The sequence below is a fragment of the Ornithodoros turicata genome, chromosome 6 (assembly GCF_037126465.1).
Source record: "Ornithodoros turicata isolate Travis chromosome 6, ASM3712646v1, whole genome shotgun sequence".
NCBI classification, from domain to species: domain Eukaryota; kingdom Metazoa; phylum Arthropoda; class Arachnida; order Ixodida; family Argasidae; genus Ornithodoros; species Ornithodoros turicata.
The window spans coordinates 21,616,292-21,630,015 of NC_088206.1; the positions used below are offsets into that span (position 1 = coordinate 21,616,292).

General features: G+C 46.1%; 2 protein-coding genes across 5 annotated transcripts in view; one reads left to right on the forward strand and one right to left on the reverse strand.

The window, feature by feature from the left end:
* LOC135396408 (tyrosine-protein phosphatase 99A-like) overlaps positions 1–13,724 on the reverse strand; it is a 187,803-nt gene that overhangs the window by 87,123 nt on the left and 86,956 nt on the right. The window lies entirely within an intron of this gene.
* Positions 5,827–8,097, forward strand: LOC135396409 (mRNA-capping enzyme-like). Its single transcript, XM_064627371.1, has one exon. It carries the CDS (start codon positions 6,145–6,147, stop codon positions 7,930–7,932), a length of 1,788 nt encoding a protein of 595 aa, XP_064483441.1. The 5' UTR covers positions 5,827–6,144; the 3' UTR covers positions 7,933–8,097.

The window sequence follows — 13,724 nt, forward strand, 5'->3', positions numbered from 1 at the left end:
AGAAAGAGAAAAATATAATTCTGAATGACGCTTGACTTTTAGAGTGCTCTGCTGTAAAGTTCTGTTCTTAGAGTGTAGCTCTCTAGCGATGGTAAAAACCACCTATTACTATTGCAGCTTTGCACATCTTGTTCAATTATGTTTCTCACGATCACCGTTTTACTTCACATTAGGCTTCATCTTCTTCTCGTTTTGTTCTCTGTGTGCACTGGTCGTGGCGGAATATGTGCGCGCAGTCAGAGAAGAAATCACCCACTAATTTGTTACGCCATACCGAAAAAAGAATAGCGGAAGAAAGAATAACAATAAAATCCCCACCCTCGGATGGTTAAACTTAGCTGACATGTGCAGCGGGGTATTTCCTTTATAGTTCCCATTGTCACTGCGTGTCACCAGCATAAGGGCGGCCACCGGCGGATGCCGCTTTCTTGGACGCACGCAGCGGCGGGATGCAAGTGGCCGTTTCCCGCAATTTTCCTATCAAGCTGTCTCCCGTTGAGTCACAGTGGGTTGTGACAGCTCCGCACACGGGAAATGAAATGGACGAAGGAAGGAAGAGAAGACGCAGAGAGAAAGAAGTAAATGCATTCGAGGGGTGCGTTGTCCATTCAGGTGGTGGCCACACTGCCATGTGCATGTCAGAGAACAGTGCGTACTCTGCTCAAGTACTTGTGTCTAAATATTTTTATCACTTAGTATTAGGATGTCGAGCAAAACCGAACGGAAACAAAAAAAAAAAAAAAAGAGAGAGAGAGAGAGAGAGAGAGAGAGAGAAAATACACAGGGTTATTCTAGCAAACGTTACACATCTCGATCGTACTATAAAAATAGAAGACTGGGTTTGGCCCATCCCAAAACTTTGTAGGCTGATAGACATTTGTCTGAGGTTTCATTCAATTTTTTTTTGTAAGTGATATGGTCATGTAGAAAAAAAATTAAAAATCAAGCAAAGTCTCGCCCCATGCATTTTCAATGGCCTATTCCACACAAACACCGCCATTTTTTTCTTGTGTCAGCTTCACATTCATATCACTTCACACAGGCGGCGCTGCCTACAACGATGTTACATGCCAATTCTGATGTTATGCACGAATCCTCTTGTTCCAGTCTTGTTCTGTATGCGGGTGCCACCTGTGTGTGGTGTGTGAAAATGAAGCGCACACAGGAGAAAATGGCGGCTTGTGAGTGAGATAGGCCATAGAAAATGCATAGAGTGGAATTTTGCTTGATTTTTAATCTTTCTTCCACAGGACCATAACGTTCCCAAGAAATTCCAACAAAACTTCAGACAAATGGCTGCCAGTACACAAAGTTTGAGGTTGGATAAACCCCGTCTTCTATTTTTACGATGCGATAAAAATGTGCAACGTTTGCTAGACTAACCCTGTAGTTTTGGACAGACCGGAATTGACCGAACCGAAAAATTGTCGTACTGGTTTTCGGTTCAAGTGGAAAGTTGCGGCATCCAGAACTCGAAGGTACCTACCGAAAAACACTGAGACGTGTCATCTTCAAACCGACAGTATATTCACAGGACGTCTGTGCTCCCTTGACGGTTTAGCGACTACCAACAAACCCGCACCTTCTTCTTTGCCATTTTCAGGTGGCGCGCGCCTCTTGAATCTGCTGCTTCAATGTGAATGGGTGAATGAATGAATTCAAGGTGAATGGGCGGCACGCATGTTACTTCTTTTGCTTCTTATTTTTCTCTTTGAGAAAACCCCCAAGTTCCTCACTACCTTTTCATGGTACAGTTATCGTTCTTTTATTTAGGGATATGTCGAGGTGTACACCATAACGCACCAATCCAATCCAGTTTAATCCACATCGACACACTGAACACATGCTGCTTTTGCCTGATACCCTCACAGCCTGATGCATATAGACTTCTTTATGTTTGATCGCATGTTATTAACGGGAAGCAGCTGCGAGCAGAGGTCCGCACTCGTGACTGCCGCTCACTCACGCGATGCTCAGCTCTTCGTTTTGCTCACTCATCTCCACTCATGCTCAGCTCATTCGCCACATTGAGCATGAACGACCATGCTCATCATGAGTGAGCTTTGCCGACGCATGGCTGCGAGCAGTGGACGGATGGAAAGAAGACAAAAAGAAGGGAGTGTGGGGCGCCTTGCGTTGGTTGGAGGGGGAACCGTGCCGAAACTCCGTCTGGAAATCCTGGGAAAACCTCAGACAACACAGCCGGCGGTGAGATTCGAACCCACCATCTATCTATGGTTCTGCTCGGGATGACCTTGAAGCGACCCGGAAGAGTAGCGACTATATCGGCCACGCCGTTGGACATTCTGTGCAGAGCTTCATGTGCAGAGCCGCGAAAGTAGAAGGCGTCCGGTCACTCCGACGTACTTTTGCTTGCCATCGAGAAAGCGTTCGCAATACAGATATGCGAATGAACGAAGAAAGGAAAGGAAACCTATCTTGCGTCTCTGGTCCCACTTTGAGTGACGTCTCACTCCCAGCAGTTCCCCGGTCGGCTCCCCTTCGATGATTAATTTCGGTCTTCGTGTTAGGTGCGCTCCAGTGAAGCACGTGACAGAAACGGGGATCGTACTATGAGTTGACGGCAGGGAGGGTCGTCAATATTGAGGGGACCTCCCCACTGAGCTATACGGAAAGCGAACGAAGCCACATTGTATCCCGGGGCAACACAAAATGCTTCATTAGGGCAGAGCACTCATCGGGTTTTCCGACGCGAACAAAACCAATTCTTGCCACTCCGTATAACCTCGACATCCGCACCTTTTCCAATGTGCCCCCGACCATAGCCAATTTTCGTGGTGTACGGAGTTCACTCAATGTGTCTGCAGGGCGCTATCCTTTCCCTGTTCACAAGATATTATAAACGCGCACTCAAAAAAACGGAACTTCACCACATGACATGTTCAGAGCCAACCGCAGTCAGAATGATATCGTTCTGTTTCATGATTTCTTTAAAATGGAAGGCGTAAGCCCTTCTGTGACAATTTACACACACGCTAATTGTCACAAAAGGGCGTACGCTCCGCCGTCCCGCTCACGGCCTTATCCCAGAAGGCGATAACTGTATCGTTCGGCGCTATGGAAAGTCGAGGGCGTGTTATGGTCGTCTCGAGTCCGAATGACATACTAGTTCTAGTTACCTCCGCCGATTTGTTGACAACGGGAAGTGCACGCCTAGTTGTGACCTATGCAGTTATAACAATTGTCAGAAAGCGTCCATCGCGCACTTTCTACAAATAAGACGTGGTTATCGGATCTGAGTTGAAAGGGCGGGAAGATGGCGTACGCCTTTTTATGGCAATTAATATATATCCAAAATTTCACAAGAATTCGTACGCCTTCCATTTTGAATAAATCAGGAAAGAGTCTGAATGGCGGGTGGTTCCAAGCGTCTTATGCGGTGAAGCTTTGCTTTTTAGAGCGCCACACTTCGCCACATAACACGCGGGATCGAGGCCAATCATTGCACAGACCCATATACCGTTATTACTCCTGATTTGCGGAAAGCGTGCGGCGTACGCCTTTTTGGGACATTTAACACGACTGCGTACGTGTCACGGCGTGTGCGCGTGTCACGGCGCGGCAAAAGGCGCGTGCCTCCCGTTTTCAATAAATTCGGGGAGAAAGCGATGTTATTCAGGATGATGATTGCCGCGTCTTCTGGTGGTAAGGAATACATGTATTCGATTGGCCGCAGTGGGAACAATCAGCGACGAAATCAAAATAGCGAGAAACAACAACTTTATGTTTAGTGATGATGATCGGGTTGTTTCATTGCCAGATGATGATGATGACAGATAGAAGAAAAATAAATAAATGGGGAGGTGAGTCGCGACTACCCCGGTACACCTACACTGTTAAAACAGAACTTCACCGCATAGCACGCTCTTAGCTAACCATCATTTCGAATGATACCATTCTGTGCATTGATTTGTTGAAAATGGGAGGAGGCGCCTATCTGGGACAGATTATCTTGTCCTAAATAGGCGCCTCCCCCCTGTTTTGAACAAATCATGACACTGAATGATATCATTCGGTATGATGATTGGCTAGGAGCGTGCTATGTGGTGAAGTTCTGTTTTAACAGTGTACGTATAAAGCGTCGCCAGAGGCGACACTCCATATCCCATTGCTCGCGGTAATTTAAATAGACGAGAAAAAGAATGTGCAGCAAGCTGTTTGTGCCATTCAGAAAGAGATAAATCCGGAAGATAACTGCTGCGTACACATAATTGTAATGTCTCGAAGAGCCGTCCATTAACTTCTTTTAAGAGCTCGATAGTCTTCTCCCTTTGTTTAATCAATCAGCACCAGCGAAAGCGCAGAAACATTCCCAGCAAAGACGCCGTACCCAGAAAACGTACTCATTATCGAGCGAGCAAAATGTACCGTACACGGGGCGAATAGCTTACTAGATGTGCGGTCTTTTTTCAACAGAAGCGGCGGAGAAAAGCACGAGTGCATTGCACTTGCACAGCTATGCTTTCATTAGTCTGGCGAACACGTCCCAGGTGCCACACGCTCCTAATCGCTTGGGCATGCTTATGCGTATGTCTTGCTTGCTTCTTGTCTGTCTGACTGTAGATACCCTTCTAAATTTATGGGCTCGCAATTGAGATGCATCAAACACCCCACTCAATTCTAACCACGAGGGCAATTTACCTTTGCTGCCGCTATAGTCGTGTTCTTTTACTGTGTTACTTCACCGTATGAATTCTCCGGCTTCTTACATACTCTGCGCAAGAAAAATAAAAAAAAGAGGGGGGCTCTCTCCTTTTGAGAAGTACGCAAGGTCTTGGGCGTAAAAATCTACCTTGGTGATTTTTAATCGATTTATTTATTTATTTATTTATTTATCTATACACCAAATCGTAACGCGGAAACATGTGCATCAGATCAAGTTTGTTAAGTGGAGTTTCTTCCCACATAAACTATCGGAGCGACGTAAATTGTATGTCTAAAAATTAAAGGAAAAACAAGTTAGATAATGCTTCAGCGGAAAGGAGGTGATGGGACTCCCCGTGCTGCATAAATCGCTAAAATGCGACGTCCATCGCATCGAGCTGTCAATGTGCGCAAAATGCAGGGACCTTAGCGTATAGGCTTAGTTCATCCCTTCTAACAAGAGATTCATCGGCCCTCGCAGCTAAGTATGATGAGAAATGTTCAGCTTTAGGCGCTTATAGAGAGAACGAGGCGCCAAATCCCTACCGCTGTCTGCACGGATTTGCGCTAACAAATGAAGCCGCTCGGAGTGAATACTGAGTATGGCAAAACGAAGAGGGAGACATCCTGCTGCGATTTATTCCTCGTGCCTTTACACTCTGCTCCGTGGATGGTGTGCTGTGAAAGTAAATCGAGTGATTCCATCGCACATTCACTCGTATGTTATCGCTACGAAGTTATGCGGGTAAAATTGCAGACGGGATTCCCCTGAGCAGCTACCTCTGTAAAGACCAAGTTAGATATTTCCTGCTTTCAGACTCCTCACAAAGTTATTTGGGCAACCGTCCCATGCAAACGTTTAACGCTGTATAGTAGCATTCAAGTTCCGGATCTCATAGTTGGAATCTGTTAGCAGAGCAATGATCGTGAAGATCTTTACGTAACGAACAACTATAGTGCAAGAGCAAGACGTATGTTTAGCACGAAAAACGAAAGAAACAGGGAACAAGAGTTGAAGACTCGGAACAAGTATATATGGATTGACTAGAAGGGACACGTGTCACGAAAATGAGCCGACAGGATCAGATCCAGAGGAGGCAGAAGAGGCGTTACATCTATAGGATGAACCATATTTACACCTACAAGGGAGAAAGAGAAAGAAGACGAGGCAAGATCCGTGACTGAAGAAGAAAATGTCGGCGTACATGTCACCGGCTCGTTGAGAAAATGCCTCAACAGGAAGACGCGAGACCGAAAGACTTTTCCACGAGCGCGTTTCGGACGTTAAGCAACTCCTCAACCTGCACTTTACTTCTTACAGTCACAGCTTTCGTCTGATAAGGTACAAGTTCGTTTGGTTATAGGCACTAAAATCGTCTAGTATCATTCAATGTTGTCTCAAAACACACATTGAAATACCCGGTAACCCTCCTCGCGACATCATTTGTAGCTTTGGGCAATTCGGTACATTTCCGGAAAATGGCCTCCAATGGTCGGCACAACAGTGGCGTCCAGCTTGCGGTCCCTCCCAGATGGCTCAACTGTCCCAGAAAAGGTGAAATCATAGCGGATATATTTCTTCCCTTCAAAACTCCGCTCGGTGACGAGTACGACAGTCAACTACCCGAAGCCCACCGCTTCCCTCCTTCCATGCTGTTAACAGTATTCGCTCGATACAAGATGCAGATGGGTTTGTGGATTGACCTTACAAACACCAACAGGTTCTACGACAAAAAGCACGTGGAATGTGCTGAAATCACGTACGTGAAGCTGCAGTGTCGCGGACACGGCGAATGTCCATCATCTGAACAAACTCGAGTTTTCGTTGATATATGCCGCCGCTTCATTGCGCAACATCCAAAACAAGTCATTGGGGTTCACTGCACTCATGGCTTCAACCGAACAGGATTTCTCATAGCTTCCTTCTTAGTGGAGGTGATGTCTTGGAGCATTGAAGCTGCTGTCAAAGCCTTCGCGAAGGCTCGTCCTTCGGGGATTTACAAGGACGACTACTTGCGCGAACTGTTCAGGCGCTATGGCGATATCGAAGACACTCCGCCGCCGCCGATGATTCCGGACTGGTGCCACGACGATGATTCGGCTGATGTAGATGATGATGTACAGCCTTTGGACGAAAAAACGCAAGGCGAAGATGAACGTCCGGGCAAGACCCGCCGGAACAAAGATTTCCGAAAGGGAGTCCCCGTGTTCATGGAAGGCGTACCTGGTACGATTGCAATAACGGCGGAGCCAAAGCTAAGTGAAATTCAACGGAGATGCCAGGATATGTGTCAGTGGAAGAAATCAGGTTTTCCAGGAAGCCAACCGGTCTCCATGGATTTAGACAACTTGGATTTACTGACGCAGATGCCATATAAAGTAAGCTGGAAGGCAGATGGGACGAGGTACATGATGCTTATCGACGGCGAGGGTGAAGTATACTTTGTAGATCGAGACAACTGCGTGTTTCGTGTGTCAGAAGTGCAGTTCCCAAGACGAAAACAACCTACTGCGCATATCCAGGACACACTGGTCGACGGTGAGATGATAATCGATAAAGCGGACGGCAGGGACGTTCCGCGTTACCTAATCTACGACATTGTCAGGTTTGAAGGGAAAGAAGTTGGCAAGGCAGACTTCGGCGTACGCCTTCTGTGTATCGCAAGGGAGATATGCGAACCGAGGAAGCGAGCAATGCAAGAGGGTCGCATCAGTCGGGTCCAAGAACCTTTTGGAGTGCGCCAGAAACAATTCTGGGACATCACTTGCGCAGAGTCTCTTTTGGGAGAGAAATTTGCGAGAAATATGTCACACGAGGTCGACGGACTCATATTTCAGCCGGTACCTGAAGAGTACACATGTGGCAGGACTGACACGGTGCTCAAGTGGAAACCGCCCCATCTAAATTCCATTGACTTTAGGCTTAAGATAGTCCGGGAAGAAGGTCTGGGTCTGTTACCCAGGACCGTGGGGCATCTCTACGTGGGGTCGTATGATTTACCTGTTGCAAACATTAAAATCACGAAAGCGATCAAAGCGCTGGATAAGAAAATCATCGAGTGCAAGTACGAGGATAAGCAATGGGTGCTACTGCGTGAGAGGACTGATAAGTCTTTTCCCAACAGTTATACAACGGCCATGGGAGTGATGAAGAGCATTATGCAGCCTGTGACTAAGGACATTCTTCTTGGTTTCATCAGAGACAATCGGTGGCAGGGGCCACGACGGAAAAGGAGACTTTCTGGGGATTCACTTGATCTAGATTAACGTCACCGTCAAAGCTATATCGTTCGATGTGACGTCGCCTGCAATGGAACCGTAGACGAATCCTTCGCACCTGCATGAGAGAGCAAATTTCCACCACTCTGTATTCTCAGTGTCTGCACCGCCAATTTGGTCGTTGTCGTCCATAAAGGTTGCATCACGCCCTGAGTGGACACGCTCTCTTTCCAGTTTAGTATACTTGTTAGTTTTATTGTGTAATGTGCATTCTTAACGCACATCTTAGGCTCATTATTGCCTAACGCCTATTGCGTGCAACCTTACACAACTTGATGAATTTGAAATTTTCTGAAACGGAAACTGAAATATATAGAGGCATTCATTTCGAAACCGAATTCGAAAAACTTAAAACTCCACTCGAAAATTAATTCTTAACTGCCGATATTAGGAGCTGCGACTGATCACTTCACATGCGTAAGCAAATTTTAGCTTTTGAATTCATAAGTAACTAAGTGAAGCTTCCCATTCTGCATTTTCTTCTTCTTTTGTCCACTTGCGAGTCTCCTATAGCGGCTGGATGGCTGTCATATGCGACTTTTGTTCTTTTCGCTCTTTAATCGCCTTCAAGTCACAAGGAATTACGACTTCAAGTCACAAGGTCTTGGTGTGTGCCTGACAGCTCTTCATTCACGTTCATTGTTCTACACTCTGATTCCCTCCATGTAGACGTCGTACACATCCTACTCTTCTTGTTCTTACACCACCAGTGATCAGAAACTGAAGAGGAGAATTTGCGTGGAAATCGGACTGATAATAATAGTCACTGCAACGAGATTGCTCAGCCACAATACACCCTGGGCCCCACCCGAATTTCTCCTCGCAGTTTAATCACAGAGTGGATCCCTGCAGAACAAATAAGACCAGCTGTCATCGTGGGAGCACGTCGTGATTGAATTTTTTTATTTCTCCTTCAGTGACTGGTTCTGTCGCACAAAAAGAAAATGTTCCAACAATCGTACAACCTTGCAGGATTTCTCTTACACATGGAGCATTTTCTTCTCCTTTTCGCGATCCATCGTAGGAAGGAGGCATTCAATTTGGACAGCGCGCGTGATTCGTAGAAACGCATATGCGGTATTCTTCGCAGATAGTGGAATGTACTTTGGACAGGCACTTTCGGAGGCGCTCTTATTGGCCAGACACAGTGTGCGCTGGTAGAAGACGTTCGCTACGGGTCGCCGCATCTTGGCAAGGAAGATGGAATGGTCGCAATTTCGTCTCATCTTGCCTTCTCTGGTCCTTTTATACACAGCACTACTGTTACGCGAGTGTACGGAGTTATGGTCGCAGACATACGAACATGTTTGTTATCAGGTAAAGCAAACCCTCGTTATAGCGAAACCACGTTATTCGAATTGCGACTTCGTTCGGGGTTTTGCGTAGTCCCGCCCGAAATGTATGTGTTTCGAACCGGATTATTCGAATTGTACCGCTAGTAAAATCCGCTTACTGCGAAGGGTGAGCCGACAGAAACCCGTAAGGCAAGACCAGCTTACGATTTCTTCTCCCGTTTGCATCTAATGTATATATGGCTGGAAAGGTGCTCATCAACAAGATTTTTCTTCCTTGTTCGAATACTTTTTTAAAGAAACCGATGGGGGGGGGGGGCTTTCATTCGCTTCCGGGGCTATACTGTCACTGTTTTTATGAGGCTTGTGCGTATATCGAAGTGCCGCTTACATCGATTTTTTTTCTCCTTCCGTTCCGTTTTCGTTCCGTTGACTTCGCTATATCGAGGCTTTACCGTATTGTTTCCCCTCTGCATTTGGTAGGAGAGCAGTGCAGCGCAGCTAGATTTGTAGTTTCGCATATTCCCTTTTTAAGGCAATACGCACGCTAAAGATGAGAATGATGTTGGTGTCGTCCTGGTGTGGCGTGGCCTCAAGTTGTGTGGCATCACAGGTCACTGGATTGTACGTGTACGGAGAGTTCACTTGGAGTACCTTTTCTTTCAGACTGAAGTCAGCCTTCGCAACGCGTCGGCGCGTCAGGTTCATGAAAGATTCGAAAGTTCGTTCGTTCGTTCCTAAAATTAGATTCAGCCGAGGCACAACCGAGGCAGAGCGCATTCATTCGGCGGCAACATACAATGTCGTCTGCAGCAGCGGCTTCTCTATACATGATCCATAACCATTATTCAGGTCCTGCGAAATTTCTTTGTCTCTTGTGGTGGCAGCAATGGCGTATAAAGACTTCAATGTCTTGCATGTGAAGCGTTTGGTCAATAGTGACGAAGGTCAGCCTGCAAGTACCTTTGTATATATGGCGCATTGCACTTTCAAGTGCCACTGCGGATTAAATCTTGCGTTTTTACACTCCCGCCTATAACATATGAACTACCTGTCCCACGTCGTTTTTTTTTCCAAAAGTATTTTTTCTTCGTGCTACGCGAAAGTATTATAAAAGTAATTTACAGTTTTGATGAGCGCAATTATGCCATCCGTCTGGCATTGTTTCTCCGCCGTCTCTTTCCGTGAGGAGCTGTGGAGCGGGAGAACGGGAAGGTGCGTGCCCTGTTGCTAGGAGACAGAGTACGTATAGTGACGTCATCTACTCTCGGAGAATAGGAAACAATCAAGATTAAAGACAAAAGGAAAATGGTGGGGCAAAGCTGGCATGAACTAATGCTAAAGGGTACCGAGAGAGAGACACCGTCAAACCGGGACGTACAACAAAATTTGTTTGGAAAATTCGTGGAACGTTCACTGACGACATTTATATTTCGCGTACCGAGTCTTTGAACGAAGTTCATTTACGTGATATTACAGCGCAGTTTCTGCTGTAGTGTTTTGCGCACTCTTTAAGAGGCCGCAGAAAAAGTATTATGTACATTTAAAAAGAAAAGAAGGTTTCAGCAAGTTTCGTCTTTGACGATATCCACATTAGAAAGCTACAACTGAGGAAGCGACACGGCGGTTCGGGACTGCCGATGCATCAGGCGCAACGAAACACATCTGTGACAAGTCGTATTCCGAGAGCGTAACGGGAATGCAGCCGAGTTCGCTCGAAGGAAGATTTCCTCCATACCAGAACCGAAGAATGTCGGGGCTAGGTTTCTTTAGTACTACACGGTGAATTTTTCATTTGACGGGTAGCTTTATGCGTTCTTGCTGGCCTTGTACAATGTGATGTCGTCAAGATTAACGCTACAACCCCGAAACAGACGATGCTGGTCTTCTTGTTCTTCTTGTTACAGATCTGTTCGACTGCCTCTGAGAACACATCTGCGCCACATGACAATCTCAGGAATAACCACTGTACAGAATGATACTCCTGATTTAGTGAGAGAGTGGGACAGTTAGTGCAAATTCAAAGTGTCACAAAAAGGCGGAGGACTCCCATTTTCAACAAAATCAAGAAAGACAACGATATAGTCCGGAATGAATGTAAGACCGAGCTAAGAGTGTGCCACGCGGAGAAGTTGTGCTTTTACAGTGTACGCGCTCCAGTGCAAAGTTGTAATATTTAACTGCTACCTAGAACGAAGGAACATTTTGACGCATGGTCTCACGGAACTACGCTTTCATTATTGCTATACCCCGTGTATAACCACGCAAACGGTATCATTCATAATGTGGAATCTTTCACATATTCTTGGCTCGAAATATAATCCACTCGATACAATGGCCAGAAGGACGACGAAAGGAAGGGTTGCGAGTTAGACGAAGAACAAGAGTATCGAGACAAGATGCGTAAGAAGTTAAGGCCTTACGATACGTACATCCGGACATACCTCGGAATACGCGCAAAAAAAAAAAAAAAATCCGAGTAGCTGTGCAATTTTTGGTACTTGCAGCTGAAATACAGCGACAGCTACTTGCAGCGGCAAAACGAGAAAGGAGAGCCCGGAGGACCAAAGAGGAGAGGGCATGACAAGCACAGGCAGACCAGCGTAGAAGAGCCCAAATGAGTGTAGAAGACAAGGCTCGACATGCAGAAGCAGAAAGAGAAAGTTCCTAAATAAGCGAAGGACAGAAAGCACAACGACTCGAAGAAGAAAACGAAGAAAGCGATATCTGCGACAGACAGCGCACGCACGCCATCAGATGCTCAACTTCGCATATACAGATGTCGCTGTAAAGCAGACACCTATACGGACGGAAATATTGAGTTGACGAGGTTGTTAAAGCCAACGATAGTGCTCAACTCTTCTACCAAAAGCCCACAGGCAGATTTTTGATTTTATTATTTATCGGAAAACTACACCAAAAGCGGCATCCCACGTGGGGACAATCCAAGTGTTTGGACAAGCCCCTGACGCTGTCCCGGAAATAAGTACACAAACCGTATCTAATGTCCTGTGTGGCAAGAGGAAAGAGAAGAAGAGGAGGAAGAAGAAATACACTTACTCGACATTACCGCCAATGAAAACGCGCTTCATTTTACTGTACTTCTATAACACTTCTATTATTATTTCTCGCGAGGAGAAATGCCCTAATATCCGAGAACCCAACCTTCTTCCCGCGGACACACTGCCATGTTTTCTCCCTGCTGCGTGTGCTCTTTACCGTCCTGACTCTTATACCGTACGGCGGACAGGCTTCACTCAAGTCTGTCCCCATATCATAAAAACAAAACAAAAATAATAATAATTCGGTGCTACCGACCGGGCTTCTTACATCCGTTACTGAAGTGGTTCCCTCTTTTATCGCGTACCTGCCAATATTACCACTTCGTGATGGCCCCTCTGTTTTTCACTCTCCTCTCTCGTAGACAGGACGATAAACAAAGGTTCTAGATGCTCCAGGCTGGGAATTTGGAGAGACATTACGGAACACAAAATTCTCAAAGGCAGAAGCTCTCGTATGCTGCTTTCTGGTTCAGTGGAAGCGAAAACGAAAGTGATGCTTACGCCGGCCACCCGTAATTTCGAACCGTCGGCAAAATAGCCACCCGTGTTCGTGTAATTCTTGGCTCGACAGGAATCACTCGTTTCCGCAGCGTTCATTGTCGGCGTGGGTTGCGGTTGATTAGTATGATCTGCAAGTGGATGGGTGTCATGCGCGGGTGAAATACAAATGGGTGGTGTTGGTGGCGGCGGAGAGAAAGGAATCGTGTTCTTTGATGTATCGAAAGAGGAAGGACGAGGAAGGGAAAGAAGAACTGGGAACTTGAACGGAGTGACGAAGCGTTGGGGGGAGGGGGGATATGTTTAATGACGATAAAAAGAGAAAGGGAAAGGTTAGCCAAGATGGAGGCTTGCTATTCCCAAAAGCAAAGAGAAACAAACAAAAAGGAAGAAGAGGAAACAGAGAAAGAGGAAGTTATGGAGAAGTACCGAAAATGACAGCGCTTTCACTAGTCACTGTGCAGGCAGTCATGTGGGAGGTATCAGAGAGTGCCCAAGAGGTTAGCTTCCCGAAGGAATCGTATGAGCGCCAGGTTTCAACCGTTACAGGGGGACATGCAAATGGCTAAAAGTTGGCTATTTGTTTGGCTGTGTTGCGAGTACCAGAATAATAACATTAATAAAACGAATAAAAATAAAAATAAAACTAGCTGCATCTTTGTGCGTTCTGCGAAACGCGTTTAAATGTGGTGGTTATCCTTAGAAAGCTACCGCTTTAAAATGTCCCAGCTGCCCCTTGAATCGTGAAATTAGAAATCCCTGAGCGTAGCATGGGGTTCTTGCCCGAAGTTAGCTTTAGTTCTCCTGTGTTTAGCAGGTGGCCCTTAGAGGACATTTGAAATACTTGCTATCGACAGGTTTCAAGAGGTCCGGAACGCTTGCGATGGTCGTAGCGGAAATTTAAACTTAAATTTAGGCAGTAAAAACC